Here is a 14,525-nt window from a genome sequence, read left to right as displayed (position 1 = left end):
CTTTGATAGAAAAGAAAGACTTAAAAGGTAGAAAAAATATATATGTACATAAATAGGTGTGAAATGATGAATGTGAAAAGCAAGAAAGGATTTTTTCAAAGTGCTTTTGTGGCCCCAGGCTAACCTGAGTTTCCTCTGATCCGGCTGAAGGGATGGGGCCCTCTGCTTTGTAAGGCAGAGGAAGCCCACGGAAGTGACAGGGCGGTTCCAAGCCCTGGTGTATGTCTGTGGGAGCTGGGACCACAACCCAGATCAGCAGTCCCAGCTCCAGCAGTGCCTGGAGGCAGACCTTACTTTCACTTTCCAGGTAAAGAACGAGGAAATCCTAAATCTGTCGTTTGTTACCCAGAGAGCCAACTCACCCAAAGCAGCACATCAGGGTCTCCAGCTGGGAGCTGCCTGCTCGGGGCACCCTGCCCGTGTACCTCCCTCTGACTAGGAAACAGGCTGCGAGTGACAGTCATTAACACCTGCTGCGAGCAGACTTCGACCAAGGCCCAGGCAGTGGGTGGATGGCTACCAGCTGCCTCCAGTCAGTGTGTTCCACACTGGCAGGTCAAGCTTGGTCCCCCTCTGTGGGAGGTGGCTCAACCAGGCCTTCTTTATATGTCTGCCCTCCCTTCCCGTCTGCCTTCCCTGCTCTCTTACCTTCACCTCCCAAACAAACTACTTCTAAATAAAATCCTGTTCCAGGGTCAGTTTCTGGGGAACCTGCACTAAGACGCATCCTCCCAGGGCCTGCAGGGTCTAGGCCTGAGCAGACCCGGTGGGAAGCCAGGTAGAACCCCTGAAGCCCTGGGGGACCTGGCGGCTGGCAGTCAGCCTTCACCTCTGATGCTCAGGATGACCCCACACACTCACCCCTGTCACACGGTGCCCCCACCTGCTCCAGCAGCAAGAGCTGCCCCATCCACCCCAAAATAAGAGCCAGCAGGGGCACAGAGCGTGAGTCAGGAGACTGGACCGCTGGCCAGCTTTGCTACCAACTCACTGCGTGACCCCTTTCTGGGCCTCAGTTTCCTCATCTTGAAAAAGAAGAGGCTGAATAAGATAATATCCAGCTGATGATTCTAAATCTGAAGAAATTCAAGTGGAGAGAGAGGCTGGGAACAAATGCACAAAGGTTTTAATAGTTCCTTGGGGCAAAAAGAGGGAAGAGGACAGACAGGAGGTATGAGGCGCGGCACAAGGACAGGGCCCGTCTGAGCTGTCCTCCCCAGCGCGGCCCGGGCTTGTCTACCAGCTGCTGGACACACAAATCCACAGGCAAGGTGTCACAGTGCAGGGACGGCTTTCACACTGGGCCTGAAGCTCCCAGGCCTCTGCCTCTTGATGCCCTCAGCGTGGCGGGGAGAGAGCCACGAGCCAGCCTCGGCGACAGCTCTGCCTTCAGCCACCCCCTCAGAGACCCTGCAGGAAAAGTCCACCGCAGGAATCCTGCTGCCTCACAGGAGCTTTCCTGAGCCGGTCACAAGATAGGTAGTTCCTTGAACAGGACAGTGCTTTGGAGAGAACTGGGGGATGGCTCACCCAGCACCCACAGGGTGGGGAGAAGAGGAAGAGTGAGGGAAGAGGAAGTAAATGCCACATGCATTAAAAAAGCAACGCAAGCCACCTTTGCCTCTGCGTCCCCATATGGCCCCTCACCTGCACCCGTCTCTTGCTGGCCTGATAATGACCGTCTCTTGCTGGCCTGATAATGACCGGCATTCTCCACCAAGTCTCATCCACCCCAGGCACTGGGGATCTGGCCTGGGGCTATTTTCAGTGCTCACACAGCTTTATGACCAGTCAGGGCACAAGCCTGTCCCCACGTGCATTGATGGGGGCAGCTGCCTTCACTCTGTTTCCCCACCCCGGGCAGGGAAAGTGGCTCAGGGGATGGTGACGCTGCTGGGATTATGGGGAAAGCCTTGACATGCGTGTCCTCTGCTCCTGGACGGGGAAGGCTGAGATGACTGCTGCAGACCCCAGGGCAAGTCACACTGACGTGAAATTCCTGGAGGGCGTTGCCAGCTGCACTCGGGCTGCCAGGTGCCCCCCACCCCCTTGTTGGTGAGGGCTCAGGGCCCAGGGGACTGATTTCTTCACAAATCTCCCAAATGTAAATCCTCCTCATAAGTATTTATGATGCCGCAGATTAAACATAATAAAACACTTGGCGGTTAGGGATGAGCCAGAGAAAGTCATGGTTCTCCAGGAGGAGGGGAAAGGAGACGTTTCAACCTCTCACATTAAATAAAGAACAGCTTAGCCCCCAACCGCCCCCGGGCAGCTGGGGAGCACTTCCCACACTGCCCTCGCCCCTCTCCTATAGCCAGGGAGGGAAGGGCGGTCCTGGCCTGAAATGCTTTGCCCAACCTGGGGGAGAGCAGCGGCTGCCTGGGTGGCCCAGGGACCCCTGCAAACAGACCTTCCCCACCAGCTCCCCTCCAGCAGCTGGAAGGGGAGCCTGACAAACCCTGTCCCAGGGCCGGCAGAGTGAGTGGACAGAGATGATCGCGAGAGAGGCCTAGAGAGTGGAAGGGCAGTGAGCGGCCGAGGGTCTCCCCATGTGGGTCTGTCCCATCTTTCTGTCCTCCTCTTCCTCCACCCCCTGCCTTTCCTCATGCCTTCTCTTCTGAATCCCTGCCAGGGACCCAGCTCTGCTCTCTAGGGGCTGGCAGTGCTGAGGGGAGCCCTGGGTCTGCTCCCAGCTCCAGTCCTCCACCCCTCCGGGCAGGGGTCTCTGGAGGCCATACGCTTACCTGCTCGGGCACTGAATGTCGCTCCTGTGCCAGGCGAGGCACAAGGAAGCAGGCTGAGAACCCTCAAGCCATCTGAACACCATCTCCTTGCTCTTCTAGCCTGCATTGTGGTTTTAAAATGGGTGCAGATTCTTCAACATTCCTTCCATTGAGAGATGGAGTCTATGTTCCTTTGAAACCTAATGGCCTTTGTGACTGCCTTGACTAGTTGATTACAGAAGTGACACTATGTGACTGCAGAGAGTAGGTTACAAAGACCACATAGCTTCTGCCTGTCTCTTGGAGCACTTGTTCTTCAGCCATGATTATAAAAAGTCTTACTACCTGATGCCAGCAAAAGGGGAGAACAGGGGATGGGGAGGACAGGAGGAGAGAGGGCAGGGGGGAAGGAAGAGGAGGGGAGGGGAGGAGAGGGAGGGAGGAGAAGACAGGTGTACCCAAGGAAGCCTAGCAGCTCTGGTCCCAGCTGTCTGCAACCACATGAGAGAAACCAAGTCAGAGCTGCCACGGAGCCTGATTCTCAGAAACATGAGAGATACTGGTATTGTGTTAAGCCACTGTGCTTTGAGAACTTTTATACAACAGGTCTTGGAATAGCTCCACAGCATAAGTTTGGAAAGACTGGTCTATGCAGGCTTAGCACACATGAAGCACCTGTGCTGCCCTCTCTTCTCCTGTACTCAGAGCAGACATCACTAAAACATCACAGCACACTCTGCAAGGCCAGACGTGCTGTAGGTTCCTGTTCAATCAACCAGAAATCCAAGCAATCACTACAAATTGAGCCAAGTTAGGTCAAACTGATCTGCCATTAAAGATCCAAGGTTTCAGGAGGCTGTGCCCAAGGTCAGGTTTCTCAATGATGATGCAGCCACTGTGATCACCTAGCAGCAGCTTAGGGGAAATGCAGGCAAAGCTGCTAGGGCTGTTGGCCTTGTAAACCTAAACTGAGACCCACTGGGGTCTAAAGACTGCTACTTCCTGGCTGAGTTAAACCATTCCTTCTTCACTGGTGCGTCCGGACGGAGGCTCGCTCGCAGCCCTCACTAACACAGCGCTGGAAGTTCCCCTGTGTGAGCAGTCCACACAGGAGCTGGCGTTCACAGCTTTGCATTCTCACACAGCCAGAGCTGGACTTATGGGATGCCAGGCTCTTTACTTCAAACTGCTCTCAGAAAGGCTTGGAAGACCAGCTTCCACAAGACTTGTTTCCTGCCTGACCTGTGGTGGCGCAGTGGATAAAGCGTTGACTTGGAACGCTGAGGTCGTTGGTTCGAATACCTTGGGTTTGCCTGGTCTGGGCACATATGGGAGTTGATGCTTACTGCTCCCTCCCTCCCTTCTCTCTCTCTTTTTCTCTCTCTTTCTCTCTCTAAAACTGAATAAAACAAACAAACAAAACACCTTGTTTCCCAGCTCTACCCACCATCCAGGTGGTGTCTTGGCTGCAAGGCCCACAGCCCCGGTAGCTGTTGACAGACTGTCTCCTTTGAGAGGAAGAGGAGTGAATACTCACTGCCCCATGTGCCCCGGCTGGCTGCTCACACTGCGCCACAGAGTGTGGCTGGAAAGTGAAAGTCCAGCGTCCTGACTGAGCATTCCAGCTGGGCATCCCGTCGGCACAGCCCCAGGTAACTGAACTGACTTCTCAGTTATCACGGAGGACCTGAGCTGCCTGCCTCTGACCGTGGTGGCCACCACTTCAGCAGGCAAAAACGCAGCGGCTATGGACAAATGGGATGTAGAAGAGGCTGGGAGGGGGGCTGGGCTAGAGAGAGGGAGGCAAGTGGCCTACCTGTTGACAAGCAGGAAGTTCGCCACGAGGCACAGCACGGAGGGCACGGTGGAAGCGATGGACAGGTAGCTCTCAAAGTAATTCTGTAAGCAGAGAAGTGAGGAGGCTGCTGAGGTTACTTGGGAAGAAGGGGACGGGCCCCACCAGAGCACAGAGACAGGGCTCCTCTTGGTCGGGCTTTTCCCTGGTGTCTTCAGATATCTACAAATGATGGGTAAGTGTATCCCAAGACGGCATGGTCCTGCCCCATCCCCAACCCAGGACCACTCACTGGATCACTCAACATACAGACACCAATAGGAGCTGTGCTAAGTGCTGGGGACATAAGGAAGAAAGAAAAACACTATCCCTGCCCTCAGAGAGGAACCCAGTGCTCTGCAGCCTGTACTCTCACCTGTTCTACGAGCCCTACCCACAGACGGGGCAATGGGGACAGGACTCAGTGGATGTCTGCAAAGAAAATGTCTGCCCACTCAGCTTTCTTAGACCATTGTCAAATTTCAGAGTTACCCAAATGGGCTTCGTTATGATTCAACCATATTTTCACATTCTTGCAACCAAATGAGATCTCTTAAAAATATACCAGGCCCTGAGCCCTGTAGGGAAGCTGTCCTTACATTGGATTAGCTGAATCAATAGAGCTGCTACCAAATGTCAAAGCCATTTGGGGAAGCGGTTCCTCGCCGGGCCAAGATGAGGAAACAGGTCACTTTCCTGGAAGCAGCCCAGAGGTGTTATAGACAAAGAGTGCATGAGCCCACAGACAAGATAAAGATTCCTGATTGTAATGTGCTGGAACTTATGGCTAAGGAAGCTGTGTAGCAACTTGTATGTGTTTTTCAAAACTTGAAGACCAGTTCGCTTATTAGGGCAGATATGACTGTGTGCACATTACCCCTCAATATACCTGTCTAAATTAGAAAACAAAAACTAAGACATTGGACAGGGCTGGCAGATCTTGGCTTTTGTCATTGTAAGTCACACCATGAGCTCCAGGCCATTAATGACGGTTCGAAGCTGTGTTAACGCTTACACATATTCAGCATTTACTCCATGTCACATACAAGGGCTTTATATGAATTATGCTGTTTACCCTAAAAAATAAAAAAGAAGCTGTGAGTATTCTACTCTGAAAGGTTTACAAAACTAAGCTTACCTGAGGAAATCTTTTGAATTACAAATGTGCCAAGTGCAAAGAACTATGTGTATAAAACACTGCCAATGTGTCAAGATCTTCGGCAAGTGTAAGTATCACTAACTACAGAGCAGCCATTTTCAACTGGTGTGCCCCAAGAATATTTAAAACATGCAATACCTGACTATTTAGTCAGGGACACTGACCTCTTTCCCCTTAGATTGTCAAATTAAAAAAAAAGACAACGGCCAACACAAGATCAATCTGCTGTGAATGGATCAAAATTATACCTTTGTTTTTTTGTCAGATTGGCAAAATATGTATATATAATATTTTTTGGTGTGCCGCAGAATTTTAAAAATGCGTTTGTGTGTGTTAGAATTTTGTGATTTTTTTTTTTTTCCAGATCAGAAGTAGGAGCAGTAAGTTCTAAGAGATTCCAGGCAGGGGAGTGGAACGGAGGCAGGGTGGGGGGTACTTGAGAGAAAGAGAACTGTTATGGATTTGGGGAAAGGCCCCAGAGCAGGTGGGATCGGAGTTACACCCTGAAACAGGCTCAGCTCTCTCCCTGCTGGAGTTTGATTGCAACGTGGAGGCCAAGAAAGAAATATGTTGTCATGGGCTCCTGTGGCCTGAAGCACAGATGGTTCCAGTCCCTTTTTAACCCTGCAGAGTGCTTTTGTCTTTGGAATCCGCACCCTGACTGTAAGGTCAGGACAGCCTTGCAATTAAAATGATACTCACAGCTCATGTGGTCCATCGACCATGAGCTTAGAAATAGCCTTCCCCCTTTCAGCAGCCACCTCATTGTTCCTGCCCTGATGGGCTCAGCGGAGCCGAGAGTCGTCTGAGGCACTCAGTCAATTACATCTTGACACCGTGGCTGGGCCCACGCGAGGTCAGGCAGGTGGGTGCCAGGCGGGAGAAATGGAAAAGGGCCCCAAGGAGCAGATGCCTGCAGATGGCGGCCAAGACTGTCCCTGTTCGGAGATGCCATGAGGGGCCCTTCATCCTGTGGCTCTGTATTCCGTGGCAAGTCCTACACGACCACTACGCGGATGCAGAACCCCAGTCTGTGTTTTCTTGAGCAAGCTCAGGCTCCCTGACGTTTTAGGAATGGGTATTTCCTGGGTAATTAATGTTCTGGCTTATTGGTATTTAAACAGAAAATTGTTCGTTTAGTGTTGGAAAGTTTAAATACTGACAACTGAGTAAGGTTGTGACTTGCTTTCTGTTGACTGAACCCATTTCTCTGCTTAATAAAAAGCATGCAGGGGTAGGGGTGGGGTGGCGTGGGCAGGCAGGGTGGACTTGACCCTGGGCCATCCTCCTTCTGGCACGGATGTGGGGCTGCAGATGGTGATGGAGGTTGACAGCACATCTCAGGAAGCTTTTTTCTTAAACCTTATTCCTGATATAAACATGTGATGGTTTTTTACTTATTTGCTGCTTTTGTTTGTAAATAGAGTTCTAGCAAAATGAGGTGTGATGGGCAGACTCTTAAGGTGGCTTCATGATCCCAGCCTCCTGTGTTCATGCCCGTGTATGATCCCTTTCACTTGAGTTTGGGTGGGACCTGTGACTCGATTCTATGATAGACAGTTTGACAGACATGAGCAAAGCATAGGCCAGGGACAGAAGGACACCAGGACAGAAGGACACCAGGACAGAAGCCCCAGGTGCCTAGTAACAGGCAAATCTGGGAAAACAAGGACCTCGCCCCCAGGGTAACCTTTCCTCCACTAGCATATCCAGTCATGAGGTTTAGACTCCCTGATTTCATATCACTGGTCAAGTGGCTGGGACCTTCCCCTTACACTTCTTCCCTTGGCAAGTTAGTCATGTGGGCTAGACTCCCCCAGCAAGGAGTAAACAAGCGGGCCAGAGAATACCCCTTAATTACACTGCTCACAAAAATCAGGGGATAGTTTATTGCTTCATATTCATTTTTAAATATCCCCTAATTTTTGTGAGCAGTATATTAAGACCTCAGGACAATGAGGCTTTGACCTGCAACAAACACATTTTGGCCTCAGTTGTGTTTCAGATCCAGGCCCAGAGAAGCAGCAAAACCAGACAAGCAACACCATGACTGAACTCAGGACCAGCTGCATTGTCTCCTGAAAGGACACACCTGGGCAGCTGATGAATGTTCTATTGAGATCCTCCCCTGGGACCGCCCCTAAGATCCCCACCCCTAAAAGCCCTTTGAATGGAGGACCTAGCACAGTCACGCTCCTCCTCCTAGGAGCAAGCCCAGTGCCTAACCCACCCCCTCCACCACCCCTCTTCTCCCCAGGCAAGTTCTCCTTGCCTCTCTCTTTCTCCTAAGTTGTAAGGGACCCCAAGAAACTTGTAACCAGGGGAGCAATAAGGAGCAGCAGCTTGTCCGGGGCTAACCCCTCCAAGGCCCCTTTTTCTCTGACATTCCAGTGAGCCAAGGCTCTCTCCTGTTGCTTCCTTTATTCTAGGTCCTTCCTTTGTCTCACTGTCCCCAGCTTTAATAAAAGTACTCTCAAAATCACCTGGACTCGTGTTGTGAAATCTTTCCTGCATGAAGTCAAGAACCCACACACTACTGGCCGGATGCTAAGCAGACCCGCTCTGGGCCAGGTCCCCTTCCCTGTAACAATTCCAACCACAAGAATGCATCAAAGTTGACAGGTATTCATGGGATTATGTTACATGAGATGGTAGCGCCCATCTTGCCAACCCTTTATTTTTTTCCTTTGATGGCTTAGAGGAGGCAAGTGGCTATGCTGGGGAAACTCACATGGCAAGGACTGCCGGTGACCCCCAGCTGCTAAAGTGGTTTCTGGTTAACACCCAGCAAGCAACTGAAGCTCTCAGTCCTACAACCGCAAGGAATTGATTTCTGCCAACAAACCAAATCAGCATGGAAACTATCCTTTTCCAGTCGAGCCACCAATGAGCCTGCAGCCTTGGCCAACCCCTTGATGGCTGCCATTTGAGACCCTGAGCCAAGGACCCAGCTGAGCTACACCCAGACTCCTGGCCTACTGATGCTGTGAGAAAATAATGTGTGTTCTTTTAAGCCACTAAATTATAGTATTTTGTTAAGCAGCAATGGATTCCTAATTAACGAGGGCTTCAGTTAGCTAAGTTCCTACTAACCAGAGTTTTTCTGAAACTGCAGCCTTCCTCCTGCAATTTAAATTCAGTTCCTCAACAAAAACAGGGACAACGGATCATGATCTTTATTCAACCTCCTGCAGACACAAAGGCCAATATGTCTCTCCATGAGGGGAACAAGGGTTACGCTTGCTGACATCACTCCACTCAGCCTTCCTCATCAAGCCCTTCAGTGAAATGCAGATCACTTTTGCAAGTGGCACGCGCTGATTTCAAGAAACGGGACTTCGTTTTTGCGCCACCCCAGAGCTGCTCACTTTACCTGCACCTCAGGTCATAAAGTCACTGCCACCGCCGCCCCTGCACTGCCTGGGCTACCCCTGCTCCCTGGAGGCTGGGGATGGGCCGGGTGCCACTCTCTGAAGGGTGGGGAAGGCAGACTCATGGGGTTGACTGTGACCAATGAGCGGGGGCACTGGGAAGGAGACAGAAATTGCTGTCCTTCCTCCCCCCCAGCAGATTGCTCGAAGTGTGGTGGCTCTAGGCGGCATCCATGGAGACAGCGTGTGCCTGAGCACCCAGCTGTGTTGGCTGCAGAGCTGTGGCCAGCTCAGAAGCTCCGCAGTCCTGGCCTCACTTCCCTTTTCCCGCACTCTTACTTCCCTCTGACTGCACTCCAGAGCGTCTGCACAGAGGTGCCACTGCAGCCCCCTCCGTTAGGAACCTCCCACAGCGGTGCCGCTTCAGCCCCCTCCGTTAGGAACCTCCCACAGAGGTGCCGCTGCAGCCCCCTCCGTTAGGAACCTCCCACAGAGGTGCCGCTTCAGCCCCCTCCGTTAGGAACCTCCCACAGAGGTGCCGCTGCAGCCCCCTCCGTTAGGAACCTCCCACAGAGGTGCCGCTTCAGCCCCCTCCGTTAGGAACCTCCCACAGCGAGCCCCGACCTTCAATTCTTGACTCAGCTCTTTGCGAACCTGCAGCTAGCACTTCCTTCCTGGGCACACCTCCTTTGCTTCTGTCGGCGCTGGGGCTAGTTTCTCCCATCTTGCTCAAGGAAAGATAAAGATATTTGAATACTGGTTCGAACTCATTGCTCTTAGAATGGTGAGAGTACTGCCCCTCCAGAGCAATCTGTAACTGCCACCACCCCATAGGGTTATTGTATGTAATGCAATGTTTTGGGACAGTCATGCCATAGTTCACCTCCACATGGGCCTGATTCCTGAGAGCCCCTCAGAGGGCTCTGCTGTCCTGTATCCCACCAGGCACCCTGCATGGGTAATGAACATGGCCTCTACCTCCAGAGGTGAACCATGGACCCCAAAGGCCAGCTGTGGCCACAGAGTAGTAGATAGGAACGGCACTGGGCTATCTCGTATGACAGCAGAGGTTGCGCTTTGCACCACCTCAGGGGGCACCAGTTCTGGAGACTGTTATATTAGTGGAGCCCTCAGTTATGCAACATGGCAGCCCTGTTTATACAGCCCACAGATCATCTGTAGCCCCAGGGGTCAGAGTGGGTCTTGTGTTATTGCAGGTGGAAGACTGTGTGACTCAGCAAGAAGGTAGGGCTGAAAGGTGGGCAGATGTCACAGGGCAGGGCACTATGACATGATGAGGCCTTCCTGAGCAGGTTTTTTCTGTCTCCGCGGGTGGGGAACCCAGAGGCTGGTGTCCACGTGCCCTCAGTCAGGCTGGGAGGCCACTGTCCACCCAGATCAGCATCATTTCCTGTTTTAACCCACCCTTTGTTTATTGATGATGTGGCAAGTCCCCGTGTGCCCAACACTGTGCTAGTGTTTGGTGCATAAAACAGCAAAGACAAGGTGCCTGATGCCCTCAGCAAGCGCGTGGTCCAGTGTAATCCTATAGCTGTGGTATAATGCACATAAGGTGCGTGGGACAAGGTGCGTGGGAATGGAGGCTGGGTGCTTCCTACAGCAGTTCCCTAGAGGCGGTTTGCCAGACAAATATGGGGGGCTTGCTAGTGGAGAGAGAAATGGCCTTCCAAAAGGAGGGAACAGCACAGGAAAGGCCTGGAAAGACGTTTGTCACTTAAGACTCCAACCCAAGTTTATTTGTTGGAACAAAGCCGGAGGCTTTCCTCAGCATCCACGGGAGCCCGCTGAGCTGAGAGCAAACTGCGCTGTTGTCTGTTCAATCCAAACACCCCGGGACAGAGGCAGGACCACAGCCACGTCACCCACCTTGTTCCCCCAGGCTGCTAATGAGAGCGTGGCCCCATTGGTCACCATTCTGAATTCTCCAACGCAATGTGAAGCGAGATCCCACCTGCTCTGAGGAACAAAGAGAAAACTGTTCCTTGAAAGGCTCGTCTAATCCCCCGTCCTCCACCATCTCCCCTGTACTCAGCCATGACCTGGTGCATGGGAGGGACGGCGCTAGGCTATGGCAGCATATCAAAGGTCATCTTGGCACCTGCCAGGTAACCCAAGCATGGAAACAGAAGCCCCGTACACGGCCTGAACCCCAGTACATTTGCTCTTAACATAGCCTAGAAGAGCAAGGCAGAGCAGAGATTGCTCCCACTTGACAGATAAGAAGCCTGAGGCTGACCAAGGTGAATGATCACACAGAGGTGCCTACGTGGCGAGTGCTGGGCGCAGGATCTTCTAGTGCAGGACAAGGACAGGGCCGAGGCAGGGTGGGGAGACAGTGATCGTCACTCCACAAACTGCTCTAGCTGGAGCTGCCTGCCTCACAGACGACACACCAGCACATGCGCTGTCACTGGGATTGCATGTCACTGGCAGTAGCCAGGACTACCGTCTATGTGTCTTCCCAGCAGGGAGCAGGGGCCAGCTTGAAGTTTCCATCAGAATGGCATCTTCCCTCTGTCCGGCCCTTAAGTGCAGAGGGCCTGCCGAAGCCAGCAACCTCTCCCCTCTACCTGTTAACTCTCTCTTCCTTAAACCCCACTGTCCCTTCTCCTCGGCACTTCCATAGGCCTGTGGATCTAAGTAGTGTTAAAAAGAAGAAGATTACGGGAAAAGCGCTCACTTCTGTCAGCCATTAAAATGGACGGACACGGTCCGCTGATAAGCAGACCATGTAAAAGAGGATATGGGAGCTGGGAAGTACCAGGCAGACTTCCAGCCTCTCTCCTGACTGTGCAAACCCAGCAGACCACCCCCAGTGTGTGTGGGGAGGCGGGGGGGACTCAACACCTGGCCTGGGAACAGACCACGGCCCAGGGGAGGCAGGTGCCAGCGAGGCCTGGAGGAGCCACATGTGTCCTGGGCACAGGACAACTGATCACTTGCAAGGAAATGAGAAAACTGCTTTTCACTGGTTCCACTCTGGCCAGGTTAGGAACACCAGGAAAGGGGAGAGACACTCTTCAAACACAATTTAAAAATCCACCGGAGCCAGCTGGCCAGATGTGCGGGCCATTTTATGACGGGGAGCATTTCCCCCACCACGCCACACTGAGAGGCTCTGTGCTAATGTCTCTTCTGGAAGAATTTAATTCTGGGCTTGGAGTCCAGGCAAAGCGGTTTCACTCGGGCAGGGAGGCCCTGAAATGAGCCCGTTTATCTCTGGCAGGCCCTGGTTAAGCTTCCTCTCCCCTGAAAGCCATTTGGGCACTTTGAAATAAGTGCAGCAAATTAGTCATGAGCTGCAGCAGACAACCATGGTGCCAGGCGCCCAGCAGCTTCGGCGAGGCGGCTTTGTGCGCCCTGACCTCAAGAGCGAGGCAGCAGAGGTGCTGGGCTCCTGCGGGCCGAGGAAAAGCCATTTAAGCCTGGGGGTGGCAGCTCAAGGCAGCAAAGCGTTACCTGGATCACAGGGGCATGAAATTAGCAGCAGCGAGCAGGAGACAGCCAAGAATAGTTTGCTGTTGCAAAGTTGCTGCCCTCTGATAGCCAAGTTCTGTGGCCTGGGATGTTGCCAGGGAGGCACCCCCACCCTGGCATAGGCTAAACTCATTCCTGGACAGGCCAAGAAGTGAGCAGATGGAGGCTATCCCCACAAGGGGTATAGGTGGCTTCCTACTGGCACATTCCAAGGCCCCACATTTGGGGCACTGGCCCAGGACAGCTCCCGATGTGTGTCCGGGCACACGGAGGAGCTGAGAGGCTGGCTGGGCAGGGGGAGGGCAGTGCCTGTTCCAGGGGCCAGACAGGCGAGGGGGACAGGAATCCAGATCAACCCAGGTGTGATGGAGTGGCCAGAGGCTGAGGGGCAGACCAAAGCTGGGGTCAGAACCAGACAGGTAAGACCTGGGAAGATGCTGGCCAGACAGACCCAGCCCCTTTGGAGATGGGGTTCCCCATCAGCCTCTAGTGCTTGTCCCCTCAGGCCAGCTCCAGGCTCGGCCACTGTAACTCTTGCTCTGTAATAGCCTGGAGGCCCTCCCCAGCTGCAATCTGTTTTCAACTCTCCTTTGGAATCCTCGACAGAGGATAAGCAGATTCCCTGAGGGTTCTGGAACGAGCCTCCCCTCTGTGGAAGAATTTCTGGGGCACTCCTCTCAGCAAGAAGGTGCTCGGCCAACGGCCTAAACTGCCTCCTTAGAGCTTCGCACCACGAGTCCTCCCCTTCCCTGTCTGCACGTTCTCTCTCCTCCACAGCAGGCCCCTCCTCTTCTGGCTGAAAGGCTTACCCAGGTCTCTCCTGGACTGAGAAAACCCTCTTTGACTTCACTGCCTGTAGCCACCAGACACCCCCTTCCTTTGCTCCAGACTCCTTCCTTGAGAAAGCAGTGCCCGTCCTCACTAACAACTTACCCCTCTCGGGGGGCTGCCCCACAGCGTCCTCTTTGCTGCCAGCCCACAGCCAAGGCCTGGCCGCAGTCCCCACGCTCCTGACACCACGTGCCACCCCATCTATAATGGGTCGAATGTCTAGTGTCCCCCTCCAAAATTCATATCTACCTCAGAATGTGACCTTATTTGGAAATAGGGTCTTTGCAGATACAATCATTTAAGATGAGGCTATGCGGGACCAGGGTGGACCCTAAATCCAATGACCGTGTCCTCAGAAAGATGCGCACAGGCAGGCGCACAGGGACAGTGCCCTGAGCACGGAGGCAGCGGTGGGATTACGCTGCCACATCCAAGGACGCCCAGGATCCTTTGCGGGGGGGGTGGGCAGCACGGTCCTGCTGGCCCCTTGAGTGTGCACTTCCATCGTCCTGAACTGGGAGAATACAATCCCTGCTGTTCTGGACAGGTGGCGGTGGTGCCCTGTATGGCAGCTGCAGGAATCTGACAATCCTTCCTCCAGGGCTCCCTACTTGGACTCACAGGCCACCTCCCTCAGTAGCCAGTCCACCTCTGCTCTCTCTGCCACCAGAGGGGTGTCCTGAGCCCCACCCTAGTTTCCTCCTTCCCTGTGCTAGTCCTGTCTTGGGAGGCTCCCCTCCCAGGGCTCCAAAGACCCTCATGGCTCTGAACAATTCTCACTGCCTGCCAGCTGTCCCCCCCTGGGTGGCTGCTGAGCCCACGCTCCCAGCTCGTACAGCGAAGGCCTTGAAGAACGCCGAGCACCCCCTCCCAGGCTGCATGTCCTCCGTGCCGCTCCTCAGTTTCTCCGGCTGACACTTCACCTCACTCAGGTCAATTATGCAGGACCACGTCCCCATCAGCTGACTGTGGCCTATGCTCCCACCTGCCCCCCACGGCTCCCCCAACTGCGCTGGGTGCGGGCCACCCCGCTGGGTTCCCACCCCCACGCCTGTGCTCAGGCTCTCCCTGGGCTGCCGCCCTCTGCTCCCCCAACTGCGCTGGGT

The 14,525-nt window shown here is 53.5% G+C and overlaps 1 protein-coding gene across 4 annotated transcripts in view; it reads right to left on the bottom strand.

The window, feature by feature from the left end:
- Positions 1-14,525, bottom strand: part of SLC29A3 (solute carrier family 29 member 3) — a 45,734-nt gene that overhangs the window by 15,825 nt on the left and 15,384 nt on the right. For all 4 annotated transcript variants that reach the window (XR_010746972.1, XR_010746974.1, XR_010746973.1 and 1 more), the window contains exon 3: positions 4,543-4,625. Coding sequence is in view for 1 of the 4 variants with exons in the window: in XM_066348575.1 (XP_066204672.1) it covers positions 4,543-4,625 (83 nt within the window). In the remaining 3 variants the exon portion in view is untranslated. The remainder of the gene's footprint in view (positions 1-4,542; positions 4,626-14,525) is intronic.

Source organism: Saccopteryx leptura, chromosome 9 (assembly GCF_036850995.1).
Source record: "Saccopteryx leptura isolate mSacLep1 chromosome 9, mSacLep1_pri_phased_curated, whole genome shotgun sequence".
NCBI lineage: Eukaryota > Metazoa > Chordata > Mammalia > Chiroptera > Emballonuridae > Saccopteryx > Saccopteryx leptura.
This window is presented reverse-complemented; position numbering and strand designations above follow the sequence as displayed.